General features: G+C 40.6%; 1 protein-coding gene across 1 annotated transcript in view; it reads right to left on the bottom strand.

The window, feature by feature from the left end:
* LOC104668570 (F-actin-monooxygenase MICAL2) overlaps positions 1–19,417 on the bottom strand; it is a 245,519-nt gene that overhangs the window by 23,281 nt on the left and 202,821 nt on the right. The window contains exons 32-34 of the mRNA XM_030917640.1: positions 13,909–14,024; positions 9,308–9,400; positions 6,105–6,198 (exon numbers count right to left, since the gene is read on the bottom strand). Coding sequence (XP_030773500.1) covers positions 6,105–6,198; positions 9,308–9,400; positions 13,909–14,024 — 303 coding nt within the window. The remainder of the gene's footprint in view (positions 1–6,104; positions 6,199–9,307; positions 9,401–13,908; positions 14,025–19,417) is intronic.

Here is a 19,417-nt window from a genome sequence, read left to right as displayed (position 1 = left end):
GATATGTTTCAATTAGGAAAGTTCTATTCTGTTCTATCGTGTTTTTTTTTTTTTTTTTTTTTTTTTTTGCTAAAAGTTTTTAGCAAATGGATGTTAAATTGTGTCAAATGATTTTCCTTCTTCTATTGAAAAGACCATAAGATTTTCCTCTTTAATTTTTCAATATGGTAGTTGTAAAATCGCCCTCAGATTGCCAGATTTAAAAATTATTGGGATTAAGTGTTCATTATATTCTTTTATCTTTTTGAATCTTTGCTGTATCTGTGGTTGCATCTGCCCTTTCCATTTCTTCTTTATTTCTGTCTTCTGTTTTGTTTTTAAAAAACAACTTAAGAGGGTCAGCTTTCGTCTCTTATTAGTTTGTTCAATATTTGGCTTGCAATGAGGCCATGGACTTCCTACTGAGTGGTCAGTGAAGCTGGAAACAGAGGCGAATACATAGCAAGTGGACTGTTGGTATTTGTTGAGTGAACCAGTCTTCCATAGACTAGGAGTGTTCCTGTACATCTTTGCTGAGTGAGCCAAACTGCAAGGCCCTACCATCCTCTGAACCTGAGCCATTCCTCTAACTAATCAGGTAGAGAATTCCGAGAAGTGGGTCAGGATACTACCGTGTGACTACTGCACAACTACTTGCTTCCTGGGAAAGGGGAAATGGCTCATTTACTGCTTGCTATAAAAGCTGCTGAGTCTTTTTCCCGGGGCTCCCTAGCTACGGGACAACTCACTGCATGCACAGGTGCCATCTGGGCTCATCATGTCACACCATGGGACTTGGGGACAGGGCAACTTGGGCTACCATGCTGATGCTCCTGCTGTTTGCTATGCTGTGAATAATAAACTCTCTTGCTCTGATGTACTGAATTTTGTTGTTTACTTTTTGCACCTATAACATTGTGGCAAACAACCCAAATTTCTTGCATGCTTAATCATGCACTTCGAAGTCTTATTACTCCTGGCCATTATCTATAAGGTTGGTGTCCTTTTCTGACAATATCTCACTATATTATGTGACAAAATAATATTATCTGTGTTTCTGTGTTCATGGCTACCTGTATTTAGAGAGACTCCTTTAGAATCACAGAAGATCTCAACCCTTCCCCTGCTCTGCTGATTTATGAATACACAGTAACCAGCCATATCTAATGATGGATGAAAGGGTACAACCTTTAACCCACTGCCTTCCAGTACCTTTTGAGAACAAATAGTTATGGAAGGAAACCTAAAGAATATCTATTTCCTAAAACCCATTCCCAAATTGTGGCAGAGTGTCAGAAAGGCATGCCTCAAAACCCATAGTCTGCTATCTTTGTTGAACAGCTTTTATTGCATTGCTGTTGTTTTGGGGGGGCAGTGATGGTGGGGGTGTAGGAGTGATAACAATGAGTCTTCATTGAGATCCTTGTTTGGACCAGGCATGCAAAATTCATGTATTACAAATATTTACAGAAACCAGCTTAAATCTCTTTTAGGGAGTATAGTTAGAAATGAATGTGGATGGATGAACAAATAAATACAATTTGAGTAGTCATTGACCATCCAGCTGTGTTTTATAATAACAGGGATATAAAAGAAAAGAGAAGAAATATTTTTGAATACCTATCTGTATTTCAGGCCCTTTTTTGGGTGCTTTACTAACATTATTTCACTTAATCTTTTCTTCATACCACCCCTGTGAGGTTGGTATTATTCATTCAATTTTACAGATGAGAAAATCTGGCAGAAAAGTAAATAATTGTATAAGGACTACATTGGGATTCAAACTCAGGAGGGTCTGACTCTAATGCCTGTGCTCTGTCCAGGACACCTCACTGTACATTATCCAGGAACTTTTATTCCTCGGGTCCTCAGCAGCAGCGAAAACCATGGAGTCTAAGCCCAACTACTTCCCTGGTTCTAGTGAGGCTTTTGCTGGCATTTCTCACAAAATGTGTGCTCCTGCTGCCACCTGCTGGCACCTTGCGCATCCTAATTTTCCTTGGTAAACCCCTCAGTCTCCGGGAAGTAGAAACCATCTGGCTCCAAAAAAGGCGAGAAATTCCATGCAGACAACTAGCTGGTAAATCTTCCCCAAAGCTGGTAAAGCTATAAGGGAATAATTATTCTTATTCACCTCCCCTGGGGAGAAATCCTTTCTCCTTCGAAGTTACTCAGTTTTCATCAGATTCCAGGTGTTGAAGGGAAGCCCAGATTGTGTTATCCAGACCACTTAAATTTGAATGGTGGTCTCTTGCTAGATTATGGTATTCCATGCCCCTAGTAGGTAACACTGATCATCATATTGACAAGCAACACGCCAGCAGGTAACAAACAGTGCCTCAACCAACAAGAGTCTAAGTGGCTGCAGAGCTGGGCTTGGCCTCTTTCCAGAAGATGGTAGGGCCCCCAGGAATCAGGTTACTGCATATCCTGGTCCTTCACCTGGCCAGCTAGGACCAAGAGGGGACTTTCTTCCCTCTGTCAAAGACATCTCACAGACACACACACACACACACACACACACACACACACACTCACTCACTCCACCACGTCCTGCAAAACATAATGATTTGTCATCTGGGGTGGATTGTTAGATTTTTGTTTTCTTTTGTTTCCCTTTCCTTGACAAAATGGGGAAAAACCCTTCCCGGGGGCGGGAGAGCTTATTTCTGACTGCTGGAAAAAAGAAAGCAGGAATTGTTGTCACGACAATGAGGAGCTCATCAAAGCCTCATTTTGCTCATCAGCCATCATTGCCCTCCATCCCGCACCCCCGCATGTTCCTCTAATTCAATGCCCGCCTAATGAATAACTCCCAGAACAAAAGCCCCTTTCAGGCGGCCTACATAATTATCAGAGGAGCCTTGCATAACTGTCGCAGACTACTCATGGTTTCAGGTCTGTCTCTAAATTTGGTTATTCACAACCTTTATAGCTCAATATTATTGCCTAACTGTGATCATTTTCTAATTATCCTAATAATACCTATTAAATAATTCCCATTAAATCACTTGAACCGGAGCAGCACAGGCCAGCTCAAATACAACTTAACCTAATAAGCATTGGTCATTCATTAAGCAACAGGGCAATCTCTTAGAGAGACTGAATAGAATACTAAACCACCAAGGAATATTATTATTGCACAAATGTTATTACAAGTTAGAGTATATTAATTTTGGTGCCTGGTTTGCAAAACTTCTATTTGGTTTTGAGGCCACTCTCCGTGACTTGACTCTTTTAGTCTCCAGCCCCTTGTTGATCTGCATCTATCACCCACACAAGGACAATCAAGGGAAAAAGGCCCATAAACTTAACAGGGGAATTAAATTACCAAGGATATAAAGGGAATGAATGGAATCCATCTTCTGGCTGGCTTGGCACACCTCTGAAACATCACAAGCTGGCCAGATTTCTTTTGCTATAACTGAAAATAGCTCTCTCTTTTCTTTTCTTTTTTTTTTTAATATTTGGGGATGAGGAAGATTTTTAGAAGATGCTTTACAATTTTGGTTTCTATCATTTAAATTTCAAGCAGTAAAAATTAGACAAATTCTTTAAAAGAAGATGTGTGTGGATACTTAGTAATATTTTGTAAAATGATGTGAGTAGTGTTTACTGAATGCCTACAACGTAGTCAATACTCTGGCAGAGACTTTGCCTATCAACACCCCTAATTCTCAAAATGACCTGGTAATATGGGGATTAGTATCTTCATTTTTCAGATAAGAAATCTAGGGCCAGAGAGGTTAAGTGATTTTCCCAGGACTATTCAGCCTAAGTGAAGTGGAACAGAACTTGAACACAGAACTTGTTGGCACCCGTAGCTCCCCACTTTCCACCATGCCACCTCTTGGCCTATGTTGCTGGCGGCAAACTGAAGCATACTCTGGCTTTTCTGGTTTTTCCTTTCCCTTTCTAACACTCTCACTGAGATCAGCAGATTCTCAAAGACAAGGACCAGAGCCTTCTGGACTGGGAATATGACCAAGCACCAAACAACGTAAGTTCATTCTACCGAAAGCCCCACAGCAGCTGTAGAGATGGACAGTGACTCTCAGTCCAGGCAGCAAGAAACTCTTTATATTTGTAATAAGCCCACTTCTTTTTTTTTTTTTTTTTTTTTTTTTTTTCCGGAGACGGAGTCTCGCTCTGTCGCCCGGGCTGGAGTGCACTGGCGTGATCTCGGCTCACTGCAAGCTCTGTCTCCCGGGTTCATGCCATTCTCTTGCCTCAGCCTCCCAAGTAGCTGGGACTATAGGCTCCCGCCACCATGCCCAGCTAATTTTTTGTATTTTTAGTAGAGACGGGGTTTCACCATGTTAGCCAGGATGGTCTCGATCTCCTGACCTCGTGATCCGCCCGTCTCGGCCTCCCAAAGTGCTGGGATTACAGGCATGAGCCACAGTGCCCAGCCTGTAATAAGCCTACTTCTAATAAGCAAATTTGGGTCATCTTTGCAAGGAAATCCAGTGCATTTTAGTGAAAAAGCAAACGTATTGGTTAATCATCTGCTCCAAGCCAGACACTGGTCTATGAATATTACATAAATTATTTTAGCTAATCCTCACCACAAATACAAGTAACTATTATTATCACTCCCAATTTACCAACAAGAAAACTGAGGCACAGAAGAGGTAAAGTCTGACTCTAGCATTTCCCTGAAATCTAGTCCTAAATTAACCACGTTAATGAAACTGAAACCTCAGGACCCCTCACTTGGATGGGTCTTCGCAAGGTTCTGGAAGCAGCCCTCACAATTTTACATGCATGACTTTGCATGAACTCCAGGCCTCAGGAAATCTGGGTCTGCACCTGCTAGTGTCATCGCTGTCACATAACCGGACTTTTAAATAATTGAAATCCTAATGTTTCACTTGTTAAGTAACAAGTAACCTGTTATTTATATTATTGCACATTATTTCAGTGCTCGGTTTTTCACCTTTTATATCCCAAATGCTGAAGGCTGAAGACATTACATTATAAAATTAAAGAGACAATACCCCCAACAAACTCTTAGAGCCCCCCAATTCATGAGCCACACACCTACTGGAAGATTTCCGAAAATGTAGATTTAAGCCATTCCTTACCTGAAAACCCATTCACTGGCTCATTTGTGAAGATATTTCATGTCTTTTCACATTTGACCTTTGCAGGCGCTGTTCCCTCTGCCAGAACAATCTCCTCTTCACTGGTTAACTCTTGTTCCTCCTCAGGTTCTCATCGTATAGATCACCCCTTCCCAGAAGCCTTGCCCGCTGGCTCCCCTTGCCCCAAGATCACTTAGGCACTTCTTGGTTCTGTTCATATTGTACCTAATGCTTGTTCCTTGCACAGCATTTGTCATACTGTATTGTGGCTTACCTCTTTACCTATGTGTGTCTCTCAATGGACTATAAACTTCTCAAGGTAGGAACTGCTTCATACTCATTGTTACAGACCCAGTGTTTTAATGTCTAATACATAGTAGGTCTTCACCAGATGAATTCTGTTTGAATCTAAGAATCTAAGAATCTGAAACTATTACTGGAATAGTTACCACTTATTGCTTTACCTTGGGCCAGGCAATGTGTTAACTTAAGCATCATATATAATTTCTTCTTTAATCCTTATATCAGTTCTATAAAGGAGAAAAACACTATCATCCCCATTTTAGAGGAGAAAACGAAAAAGTATAAAGGTTTATAATGTGACTGGCCCAAGGTCACACAGGTAGTAAAGGAAAAACCAGGACATTGACTCACTCTGGGCTTTGAATTACTACCAACACTGCTCCAATACCCATATATTTCTCCTGAATTTATTTTAATCCCTGAATTACAAAGAACATTCATGTCAGCCAGTGGAGAGGTAGCGCTGAATAGAAGCACAGTTACAAGGTCCACGGGCTAACCAATGCTCCTGGGAATTTCAAATTGGGCCACTAGTTTGATTTTTACATTTGATCTTGGCCAAAAGGCCGATAAGCAATAGTTTGATGTTTAAAGTGTGCAGCAGTTGTGGATTTAGCACCATATGTCCATGCTAACAGCTCCCCAGCAGGTGACAAGGTCTGTTTTCCTCAGATGGTTAGACTAGTACTATTCTCAGACCACGCCCACTGCTCCGGATCTGCTGGGACGCCATACCTGCTTCTCCTCGCAACGCCTTCTCCAGCCTCACACCCTGGATCTCAGAAGCCCTCTGCAGCTCCTCCACCTCCTCCAGCTGCCTCTGGATGGCCTGCAACACCAGGATCAGATGTCACACAAGGACTTTCCACATAAAGTCCCAAGAGGGGCCGATTCTGTCAATTACTTTCCAAGAGAAAGAGTCCCTTTCACTTGTGATGGTCCTGCCTTGAGTAACTAGGCAAGGACCTCTGAATCCCAGACAACTATACCCTGATGTTTCCCTTCCTTAGCATGCAACATAAAGCAAGGAATCTGTGTGTATGTTCAACTGGCCCCTAAGTAGACATTAAAACAGTCCCCTTAGACAAGGCCAATCACAGATGTCCTCCAAGACAGAGGCTGTTGGGTGAGGTGAGCAGTCATCATGGCTCCTGGACTCCTTGGAGCCAACAGCCCCTGACTATGGCCATGGCATAATGATTGGAGCTGCAGCCACTGTTCAGAGTAAGGTAGGGGGTCCAGGGGCAAACATGGTACTTGCATAATCTATTTTCCCCAAGAAGAACCAGCCTATACCTCCCAAGGAGTCAGTCTGGAGAAAGAGAACTGGGTCAGCTCTTGGGGTTTCGTGCTCCTGTTTTAGATTGTCCTGCTCCTGTCCTTAGCTACAAATTGTACCTGTTCTTTCATTGCACCATGGGCAGATGCCCAGCGTTCTTTCATTGTGGAAGTGTACTGTGGCTTTGTTACTAGCAGGTTGTTAAGGCAAGACACAAGATGTTTAACTTGTTAGGGATGACATCATCCTCTCCTTAGGTTCATTATAGACACCTGTTAAGGTCTGGGGTCATGACTGCATTTGCATTTACATATTTATTTTCTTTACTATTAATCTCTTGTGTATATTACAAAGGAAAGTTAGGGAAAAGCCATTCCTATATAAATTTTGTTCATCCCCATCCATTTTCTCTGCTTTCAAATACCATGCTGTCAAAAGGCATATCCCTTGGCAGAACAGACTTTGTACCTGGCAGAACAGGTATATTCAAGGAACTGTCAGTTGTTTGGGCAGGCAGAATGCCTGTGTTCCTTCTCTGTTTTACTTTACTCTGTCTCACTCCCTTCTTCCTTAACCCCACATCTTTCTAAATCTCCCCTGGAATCACAAGTACAGCAGCCAAGACCCCTCCAACCCCGGAAAGAGACCCAAGCAGGGAGGGGTGGGGCCTGTGCAACCACCTGGCTCTTCTTGTCCCAGCTATGAGTGCTTAAGTCCCAACATAATATCTGAAATAGATGGAAAGTCTACTTAAAACTATTTGTAATTTCATGCCCTCTTCCTGTCTCTCCCTTAAAGACAATTACATCTTTATAAATCCATCTCTTGCTGGCATGCTGTAGAATTGCTAAAGAAAGGAAGCACCTAAATGGCTTTATTAATGATCACTGTGCAGTTACAGCTATCTAGTTCTTAGAGACTAAATTGTGTCCCACCCGAAAGACATATGTTTGTCACATCCCCAGTGTGACTATATTTGGAGATAAGGCCTTTAAGGAGGTAATCAAGGTGAAATGAAGTCATAGGGCTGGGGCCCTAATCCAACACAGCTGTTGTCCTTACAAGAGGAAAAGACACCAGAGATATTTTTCTCTGCTCATGGGAACTCACAGAAAGACCATGTGAGGACATGTGAAGAAAGCAGCTGTCTACAAGCCAGGAAGAGAGGCCTTACCAGGTGTCAAACCTGCCAGCACCTTGATCTTGGACTTCTTGGCTCCAGAACGTGAGGAAAATGAGTTTCTATTGTTTAAGCCACCCGGTCCGTGGTACTTTGTTATGGCAGCCCAAGCAGATGAATACAGTGGTCATTCTTTAGAAACTAAGCATGAGGCTGGATATGGTGGCTCACACCAGTAATCTCAGCATTTTGGGAAGCTGAGGTGGGAGGATCACTTGAGCTCAGGAGTTCGAGACCAGCCTGGCCAACATGGTGAAAACCCGTCTCTACTAAAAATACAAAAATTAGCTGGGCACAGTGGTAGGCATCTGTAATCCCAGCTACTTGGGAGTATGAGGCAAGAGAATCACTTGAACCCAGGAGGCAGAGGTTGCAGTGAGCTGAGATCACACCACTGCACTCCAGCCTGGGCAACAGAGCAAGACTCTGTCTCAAAAAATAAAACAAAAAACAACTAAGGCTGAAAGTCTCAGAGATTCAAAAGGGCTGCTATGGGTGCCAGCAGGGCTCAAAAGGCCACTGTAATTCCTCTCTTACCATAACTTTCTGTGATGAAAATACAAGGAAGAGGCATTGCTTAGTCTGCCAATCAATATCATAAGACTTGTCTTGTTCTTGGAAGGAAAAGTTGCAGTGTTTCAAGGAAACCTGTTTTAGAGGTTGCAAGTGGACAGAAGTGACTTTTCCCCATTCGCTAGGTGAAAGAGGTGACTCCCAAGCCAGCCACGGGGAAGGGGAAAGGAGGGTGGATTGAATGACATCACTCTGGTCAGAAATAGTGTGTAGGATTATTAGCCAGATAAAGGGATTAAATGGAGAAAGGGATGTGAGGGTATACTGGATTAACGTGAGTGGTCATTCTAAGTCTGTGTATCCTAAAACCCAACCCTTGTTCAAGACTAGGCTTGGGTTCCTCAGAGAGATGGAGGATGCCTTGACTTTCTGCTTCATTTTGCCTGTCTGTGATGGAGTTGTGGCTGAGCAACTTGGGCGGAAGTGTTCAAAGTGAGCAATCAGGCCAGGAAATCTGTACTGGAATGCTAGATACTTATGATTTCAACTAATCTTGAAATGGAGACAGCCCTTAATAGCTGCCAGTTTAGTAAAGACACTGTCAGGGAGTTGGTGGAAGGTTTGTGTCCTCACAGAGGACAAAACTAAGGTCACTGCTATGTGGCTGTCAGGGATGACTCCCAAGGCCATGCGTTGGCTCTTGTTCCAGCCTCACATGTCTGCAGATGGAGGGGTGGCTGAGAATAGGCTGGATTAACATGGGGGCTCTCCAGGACCCAGAGTCTTACTGAAACTAAGCCAGAGCCTCTTTAAAACAGCCACAAATCTGGTCCCTCAGAGAACAAGACTGACCTTTCTCCAGCCTGCTTTCCCCAATACAACGCAGACTCTCAAACCTCTTTCCCATCCAGAGTCCCAGGATCCTGGACCCAAGCCCACTCACTCATCTCCAGTTTATTTACTGACCTGAGCCTTATAGAGCCTTTTCAATTCTTCTTGCTTAACCATCTGCTTCATTGCTTTTTCTAGCTTCTTTCTTCTTCTAAGTGTCTTTTTCTCCTATGAAAACCAATAGAAAAAAAAAATTATGTCAGGTAAAAATGGGTTTGAAATTTACAATGTATCATTATAAGCTTCTGCCCTCTCCAACTAATGATTCCTAGCCACTGCTTACCTTCTAAAATAATGACATCTGGTAGAACTCTATGCAATGATAGAAATAACCTATACCTGTGCTGTCTAAAATACAGAAGCGACTAGCCCCATGTGGCTAGTGGACACTTGAAGTGAGCGTGGATTAGAAATTGAATTTTAAATTTTATTCAATTTTAATGAATTTAAATGTAAATTTAAGTAGCCACATGTTGCTAGTAGGTTCTGGACTGGGAAGCTGCTATGTGTGTATTGGGAGGGAGTCTATGTGCAGGTCTGTAGCTGGGAATTGCTATAATAGAACACTGTCTGGGTTCAGCTGAAAGAAGGAATGATACAAGAATTATACTTTACAGGGGTGCTACAATATGGCCTAGGGATGAGGGGCTTGGGAGAGAGAGACAGGCAGGCAAGCAGACAGGTATACACACACATGCTCTCTCTCACTACATGGAAAACCAGTTAACAACTTTAAATAGTGCTTAGGTTGAGTCTACAGTGGCTAATTAAACCTGGAAATGGAGAAATGTATCATTCCAATGAAAGTGTTTTTTGGCTTGAGGGAAGCATGATATTGCTTCTCTTCCCTACCTCTCTTTGTTTATACAATTATAGCATTACTGTCACCGGGTTGTGTGTGTACCTGTGCTTGTTAAAACTTTTTTTTTTTAATTTTTTTATTTATTTTTTTTTTTTCTTGAGACGGAGTCTTGCTCTGTCACCCAGGCTGGAGTGCAGTGGCCGGATCTCAGCTCACTGCAAGCTCCGCCTCCCGGGTTCCCGCCATTCTCCTGCCTCAGCCTCCCGAGTAGCTGGGACTACAGGCGCCACCACCTCGCCCGGCTAGTTTTTTGTATTTTTTAGTAGAGACGGGGTTTCACCGTGTTAGCCAGGATGGTCTCGATCTCCTGACCTCATGATCCGCCCGTCTCGGCCTCCCAAAGTGCTGGGATTACAGGCTTGAGCCACCGCGCCCGGCCAAACTTTTTTTTTTTAATTGATGCATATAAAGTAGAAGTCTAGAGCTTGACAGTGTCACTTCCAAGTTTTAGACAAAAGAGAAAAGAGAAGTGATGGTGTGGCTAATTCCACACACTGGAAAGTTCAGGAGACACTTCTGATGGGAGAAATAGCAGAGACTAATGGTTGAGCACTGGGACCACAAGACAGGCAAAGCTGGCATCCAATCCCAACTGAGATGTGCGAGCTTCAGAATGTCACACAACATTCTGAACTTCAGTGCCCTCTTTAGAGTCATGAGAAGAATTTAGTGCCTACTTTGTGGGGATATACTAAGGACTAAATGAAATAACAAGACTAAGCCTTTTGTAGAGTACCTGAAAGAGGCATGGGATGAACACTCAGTAAATACCAAGAGCATGATTTTTATTATTATTAGCACACCTATATTATTATATTTTAAATTAGCATGATTATCACTTTTTACTAAAATCTATTATGATTTTTGTGTGTAGGAGTATATATTATACATACACACACAGACATTCTGTATCTACAAAATAAATGTTCAAATTGCGCTATTTTTACTCTGTGTGACTTCTCTGAGCATACACATCAACTTTCCGTATACTAGGATGAGGATTAGAGCATGCTAGACATTTCTTTTTAATGCTGGAAGAAATAACTATGAAATTTAAAAATTGTTGCAGCTAGCTTGGTGCCTACAGGCTATTTTTCTGGAATTCTCCTTAGGACCTGAAATCCTAAAGATCTTCTTCATCCTTGGAATAAAATTTTACTCTCAGAACTCAAATTATTCCATATCATATCATCCCTGTTTACAGGAGATGACTACCAGATTGAATGTCAATCACTCTGAATGGGGATTCCAGACCTTTTGCACAGGAGATTCTTCATGCGGCAGCTAGGATCTTTCTGGAAAGGCTCTAGAGGAGAGGTGGTGGGGATCAATGGTAACTGTCATCCAGAGATTGTCTAACTTAGTCTATATGGAGTCAGTTCATTTATTAGCAAGTGCTCCTTGAGCTTCCATTATACTAACCTATGTAATAAATCCTCACATTTACTAAATGCTATATGTCAGACACTGTACTAATTATTTCACATGCATCATCCCATTTATTCCTCAAATTGCACTTACTTTAGAGGTAAGGAAATAAAAACTCAGAGAGGAAATTAACTTATACAAGATGATGCAATTATTAATAGGCAGAGCCAGGAGTTAGGCACAGGTAGCCTGAATCTAGTATCCACATTTCATTAAGTCTATACTGCCTTTCCTTGTGCCACATGCCATTTAGACACAACAAGGACCTACTCTAAAGTGGGACTATAGAAAAGAAATGCCAATGCCTCCCCTAAATGAAGACCACTGAATGCAGTTCCCAGGCGAAAGGTGGGGGGAATTGCCTCAACAGCATCATGTGGTCTTAGTGCTTCCCAGCAGCAAAGCTATCAAACTCTGACTGTTTTATCAAGAGTCAGCAAAACAGAACCTAGAGGAGGAAAGAAAGTCATTTATTGCCTTTTATTAAAAAGTTGCTGATACAGAAAAGAAGGATGCTTCATTAATAAACACTCACATAGTCTTACATATACAAGGCATGGTTCTTATATCCTCACTGATGGTGATGATGCAGAGAGGGAAAGACGCGAAGGGCGATGGAAGAAAAGAAGCAGAAACCCGGCAGAATCAAAGACAAGATGCTGTGTCTCTTCCTGCCTTAGTCTCTTAGATCTGGATGGTGGTGTGGGAGGAAAGGCAGTGGGGAACAAGGGTCAAGCAAAGGGAAGGGGCCGAGAGGACACATTCTACCTCCAGTTTCCTGTGCAAAGGTTCATTTGAGCTGTCATGGGCTCTGTGCCACCTGACTGGGGACACACCTGTATGGGACAGAAGAGACAAAGAAACCAGAGGACGAAAACCTCCTCTCATTCCTTCAGTGTGAGCCCTCGAGAGGTTGGAAAAAAGAAATCTTCTTGCCAGCTTCCCTTCGTGTAAGAGTAGGCCAGGTCAGAAGCCAGGTGAAGCAGGCATGCTTTACCACCTGGCAAGCTGACATGGTGGCAGGCTCTGTTCTGGGCCAGCAGGATGATAAGGAGCTATTTGTGAGACTGGTCCTAGATACCACAGTCTTGCTATTTCAATATGTTTGGGCCATTCTATTCTTTTATTCTCCATGAGTGTCAAGATGGCTGGGGCTGGGATCTCTGCCTAATTGGAATATAGAATTAACTCAGGGTCATTCAAGGGGATGAGAGGGGCAGTAAGAAAACCACAGAAATCAACACAACACACACATAATTCATTTGTGTTGAATACTGAATTAATTAGGGACACCATTGTTAGAAATGAGAAATTCATACATCTTTCTCTCTCAACTCTCTCTCTCTCTCTGTCTGTCTTCTCCCTCCCTCTCTCTTCCCCTCTCCTCCCCTTCCCCCCTACACATCCCAGATCCCTCCTGCCTTGCTTCAAACTGGGCCATGGGGAGTTGGAACCCCAGAGTGACTTGAGATGATGCCAAAGCTCCTAATGCCAGATATGGAAAAGTTGAGAGTAAGTAAATAAATTTGGTTCTCCTCCTCCCTCCCCAGATCCTCACTACTCCAAAAAATAAACACTGCCAGAGCAGTGAACTGCTTCTCTTTCTACCCGGGAAGCATTTTGGGTCCAACCACTCAGTAACCCCTGCCCCCACCTGCCCCACCAAGTACTCTACTGTCTCAGTGAAAATGCTCCAGCTTCAGTGGATAAAGAAAATAATGGCGGGCTTTGGTTAGGGGACGTCTGTCTCTGTGTATGTGACATACAGACATTTACAGACATATACAATGTCTGTGTTTTTTAATCTACAGATATAAGAGTTGTTTAGAGTTCTCCAAAAACATTAATGTTCATTGAGAAAAGAAGTCAATCGTCTCCCCAGCTGGCACGGGGCTTGTCCCTTCCACAGCAGGGATCCTTGGAGTATCCATGTCTAGATGAAACTGCATGGTTCATTTCATATTTCTGATAGAATAAACATAACATTTTCCATGCAATCTGCCTCTAGTGCTTCTTAAATGAAGCTGTGCTTCCCCCAGGGAAATATGCATCTGCTTGTTGTAATGTTTTCGATGGTTTGCTTGTTGGACCACATATTAAACCCACTTTAAGAGTTGCCGTCACCAAATGGTTTCAAGTAAATATGTCTTTTTTTTTTTTTTCTCCAATTTGGGTCTGAGAAAGGCAAACTTCTACAAGCTTTTTTTTTTTTTTAAAGAAGATAATTCTTTGGGTGTTCAAGGTAAAGAAAGCACCCTGTCAGATGCAATGAAACATGATCCTGTTAACGAAACCACTGCAGCTGGAGCCCACATTGGTTCTGAAATCTGGATGGTAAGCAGTCCCCACCAGCCAAGGCCCTCTTTGGCTGGTCAAGTGTTGTTACCTTTGACTGCAAGGAAAGCTGGGGATCAAATTCTTCATCTGCAGAGGAGGAGGAGGTTGAAGAGGCAGAAAAGGAAGCCTCTGTTACCTGTGCTCTGAGGGGAAAGCTCTTGGAGTCTGAAATGGGAACAGAAAAACTCAATGAACTGCTAGCTTCATTTCCTGCTTTATGAACCAAAGCTGCTGCTTCCTCCTCCCCCCTTACTCTCATTCCCTTCCTCCCTGCCCTCCCCTCACTGCACCTGCCGTGAGCATGAGGCAACAGTACCTAAGGGCAACTGAAAATTTGGCCCTCCGCATTAATTACATTTCTGGGTCCCTGCCAAGAGCTTGCAGCTCTCTTTTTCACATTAAAAAAAAAAAAAAAAAGCCAAGGTATTATGCAGAAATCAATTAATTCCTTAAACACCATTTATATGGTGTGTTGCTCAGAATGCATTCAGAGATAAAATCTATTATTAAAATGCATGTCTGAAGTTAGTTGAGTTACCTAAATGCTTGTGTAAGGTTCATTCTGCAGAGTAATTGAATGCAAAAAAGTTGGAGCCAGCTCTTAAACAAACCGCCCTTCTGTGGCTCACAGCATCTGGCACCCATTTTTACTACATGACATCTGCTCAGTGTAAAAGAGCTGGCGTCAGAATGTCTGGTCATAGAAAAAAAAAATCCCAAATGTAATCAGAAGCAAAAGGACTCTAAGCCTAAGGTTTTATCACATAGTCTCATGCAACATAAATATTTCATTAATTATGGCCAAACAAATGCCATTTTTATTTTCCCAACTTGCAGATATTATCACATCATCGAAGTGGTGATTCAAATGCCAGGAAAGGCAGTTTCAGATAGGGATGGCTCAACAATACAGGGCCCAAGGGAGAGCTGAAGTCGAGGAGATATGCCAACCTCTGAACAAGAGGTAAATGGTTAGAGGCAGCAAAGTGCCCAGGTTAACTAGAATCACTCTGTGATGCGGCCAGAGACCATGTGTGATAAGGTGTTCCAGGTGCCACAGGAGGCTTTTATTCTTCTCAGCAAGAACATCTGCCCCTACACATCAACATGATGCAGAGTTGATGAGTAATAGCTGGATTAACTCACTCCGATCACTGAATATCAGGACCAGCTAGGACTCCACGATAGGAAATTGACTAATCTTTACTTTGCTGTGGCTGCTTATGTCTGAATAGAAATAGGTGTTGGGTCGGAGGAAAGGAGAAGCACCTCCGAGTCAACTAACATTCTCTCCAGCCTGTCTTTTCCTCCCTAAAATTTTCAACTATTCACCCTAGTGAGAGAGGCCAAGTTTGACAAAATAAGGGTATTTTAGCCTACAGGAGCACATTTACATATGTTGTTATTCAAAGCAAAATAGTGCAAAACATCTATATAATAATATAATCTCTCCGGGGAGGGGGTTTGCTGTTTTCTAGTTTAATTTGCCAGATGGAAAGCTCAGGTAAAGATAGAATCAGAGAGCAGTATAATATGAGAGGAAGCATTGCTATTGATGAGCTGAGATTGTTTCCCAATTCTAGCCACTAAATGACCACTGAGTAATTTAGTCACTGAGTGTTCACTTCTTAGTGTATGACCTTGAGGAAATAATTTTACCTCTTTGAGTTTCTCAGGATCATGATTTCTAACTTGCAGAATTGTTGTGGAAGGGTGAAGATAATCAGTGGAAAGTGCCTAGCACAATGCCTGGTATATTAGCAGTGCCAAAGTAAATGTTCTTATTGTTGGCAGCAGCAAGAGCAGCAGGAACCACTTGATCATCATCACTGATCTAACATAACAATACTGCAACATTAGAAAACTGCCTAGTTATCCTTTGTTTATGGAAGAAATATAAACCTAAAGTTGAAACTTCTTCTAGCTTTCAAAAAACAAATATTTCCATTGAAATTTCTTTTTGAAATTGAGGAGAAAATGCTTCCAAAGATAATGCATTTCTTAAACTTCTGGCAAGAAAGAAGTTATATAGTTGCCACTGAGTCTTTTTCTTGTTACCCTCTCCATCACAGAACCAAACATTCTAGTACTTTTTTGTTTTTCCTTTTTTGAGATGGAGTCTTGCTCTGTCACCCAGGCTGGAGTGTAGTGGCGTGATCTAGGCTCACTGCAACCTCCACCTCCCAGGTTCAAGTGATTCTCATGCCTCAGCCTCCTGAGCAGCTGGGATTACAGGCGCCCACCAACATGCCCAGCTAATTTTTGTATTTTTAGTAGAGATGAGGTTTCACCATGTTGGCCAGGCTGGTTTCAAACTCCTGATTTCAGTAATCCACTTGCCTTGGCCTCCCAAAGTGCTGGGATTATAGGTGTTAGCCACTGCACCTGGCCTAGTACACTTTTCATTTGTAAAATCTTAAAGACTTTGCAGCATTGTTCCATTCTGGCTGTGTTAGAATGACTGATTCTGGAATTCATCTCCCAACACAAAGCACTGAAAATTAAGACAAAATACATGAAGCATCTATTTTCAGGCATGGGACAACTGTGCAGTGCAGTGCAGAACTGTGATAAAGGCAAGAACAGAAGCAAATGAGGAAAGTCCTACAATCACAGTAGCTTTCTGCTTAGAGGGTCTTTCCAGAACACAGTACAGGTAAGAAGAAGCTAAATAAAGCATAACAGATTCATTGAGTTGAAAAGACAGATGAGAGTTTGGGCAGGCTGAAACAGCTGGAATATGTGGGACAGAGTATTGGAGAAGAGGGATCTATATAAAGAAGAAATTTACACCTAAGCATAGAAATCCCCTCGAGTCTATTGCTTATAGTAAACTATAGATACATAGAGAGAAACTCTATGAGGTTAGGCAAATAGTTGCTGGGAAGTTGTAGGCTAAACAATCTTGAAAGCTTTTACAGGACTGGGAGATGTTCAAGTTCTTCCTAGCCAGGGTAGAACAAAAATTTGAGGCATTGATAGAGACCACAGAAAAATTACAGGGAATGAATTAGCCCTAGAGTAAAGGTTATTATAGATTCACCTGAACAAAGCGTAAAAGCAAGTCTTGAAAGGAAAACAAATCATCTGCAAGTTACTCTACTGCCTGCCAAATATTCTTTATTGCCTATTTAATTCCTTAATTAAAGAAAATATAAACATGCTACAATGTAACATTCAAAGTCTGGCAGCTGGTAAACAATTACTAGATATGTAAAACAGCAGGACAAGTCTGATAATCAAGAGAAAAATTCGTCAATAAAAGCAGACCCAGAAATGACCGATATGATGGAAATAGCAGACGAGAATTTTGAAATAGCTATCATAAATGTGCTCAAGAACTCCACCAAAAAAACTATTATAATAAATCAGTAAAGTTGCAGTATACAAAATTAACATAGGAAAATTAGGAGCATTTCTATACACTAACAACAAACTATCTGAAAAAGAATGAAAAAAATCTCATTTATAATAACTTCAAAAAAAACCCACCTAGGAATAAATTTAACCAAGGAGGTGAAAGACCTATACGTTGAAAATCATAAAACATTAATAAAAGAAATTGAAGAAGACACAAAGAAATCAAAAGATATCTCATGTTCATGGATGGAAACAATTACTGTCAACATTTTCACTAAATATATACAGTTGAAGAATTGCAACTAAAAAGATATTGTCAGATTGGATTTTAAAAAAGCAAGAACATGCTATATATTGTCAATAATAAATTCGTTTTAAATATAAAGAGAAATTAAAGTACAAATTTAGAAAAACTAGAGTGTGATAACTCTATAAGAAAGATCATGTGACTGTATCAAAGTAACTTGGGGACCAGGAATATTAACAAAGATAAAGAGGGACATTCCATAATAAAAGGTAAACCTATTAAGAAAATGAAACAATTTTAAAGATGTGTGCACTTGATTAATTAAAGAAATAAAATATAGACATGCTTAATTAAATATTAATTAATTACAGAGCTCCAAAATACATGAAGCAAAAATGGACCAAACTGAAAAGAAAAATGGGCAATTCAAAAATTATAGCTAAGGGGTATTAACTCTTTTCTCTTGGAAATTGAAAGAATAAGTACACAAAAGTAAAAGTATGTTACTTGGATACACTATTAAACAACTTGACCTATTTCACATCATAGAACACTTCACCAAAGAGCAACAGATGATTTGAAAGGGCACAGGAAACATTTCCTAAGTTAGACTATATCCTGGGCTTTAAAACAATCTTGATAAAGTTCTAAGGAGATTGAAATAATAAAAACCATGTTATCTGACCACAAGACAATTAAAGTAGAAATTAGAAATTAATAACTGAAAGATACTCTAGAATATCCACAAAATATTTGAGAATTAAATAACACACTTCTAAATAACCCATAGGTCAAAAAAAAAATCACAAATAAAATTAAAACAATGTATTTTTGAGACAGAGTCTCACTCTGTCACCCAGACTACAAAGAAAATTAAGAACAACTTGAACAGAATGAAAACACAACGTATTAGAATTTGTAGGATTCAGCTAAAGCAGTGCCCAGAGGCAAATGCATTGCTTTACATTGTTTATATTAGAACAGAAGAAAGGTTTAAAATCAATGATTTAAGCATACTGTAAGAAGCTAACAAATATGAATCAATTTCAAAGAAGTAAAAATAAGACTGACAATTGACTTTGAAGAGAAACAACGGAAGCTACGAACAATGGCATGTATCATCAAATGATGAAAGACAATGCCTACTGTCAACTTGCAGTCCATATTCTAAAGAAATATCCTTTAAAAACAAAGGCAAAAGTGAAATGTTTTCAAACAAAACCTGGCAGAATTATCCTCAGCATACTCACACTTAAAGGAATGCCACGGGGAGTTCTCCAAGCAGAAGAAAACCAATCTAAGATGAAAGTATAGTGATGCAGAAAAAGATGAAGAACCAGTAAAACAGAAAATGTGCATGAATCCATGCACATTCAGGACTGTTTCAAACCATAATCATAATGTCTATGGGTTTAAAAGATGTATTGAATTAAAATATATGACAGCAATCACACAAAAGTTGAAAGAAGGTAAACGGAGTTTAAAGTTTTCTTAAGTCTTAGGTTATCCAGAAGGAGATAAGAGAATTAATTTAATATAGATTCATTTTAGTTATCAATTAACATTATAGTCTCTTGGGTAACCGCCAAAATAATAATGAACAAAGTTTACATAATTACAGGCACTATATACTATGTATTACATAAATAATAAAGAGAAGAAATTGAATTTTAAAATTCCAGAATAGTTAAAAATAAAGCAAGAAAAGAGAAAAAATGAACAAGTCAGATGAGACAAATGAAAAACAAACAGTAAACTGATAGATTTAAACCCAAATATATCAGTAATTATGTTAACTGTAAGTAGACTAAATATTCACAATAAAAGACAGAGACCATCAAATTGCATTTTCAAAAACCCAAACTATAGGTTGCTTATAAGACAGACACTTTAAATATAATAATACAGTAACATTAAAGTAAAAAGAAGGAAAAAGGGATATCATGTGAAA

Source organism: Rhinopithecus roxellana, chromosome 15, assembly GCF_007565055.1.
Source record: "Rhinopithecus roxellana isolate Shanxi Qingling chromosome 15, ASM756505v1, whole genome shotgun sequence".
Classification (NCBI taxonomy): Eukaryota; Metazoa; Chordata; class Mammalia; order Primates; family Cercopithecidae; genus Rhinopithecus; species Rhinopithecus roxellana.
The sequence above is the reverse complement of the archived record's forward strand: the minus strand, read 5'-3'. Positions and strand labels throughout refer to the sequence as shown.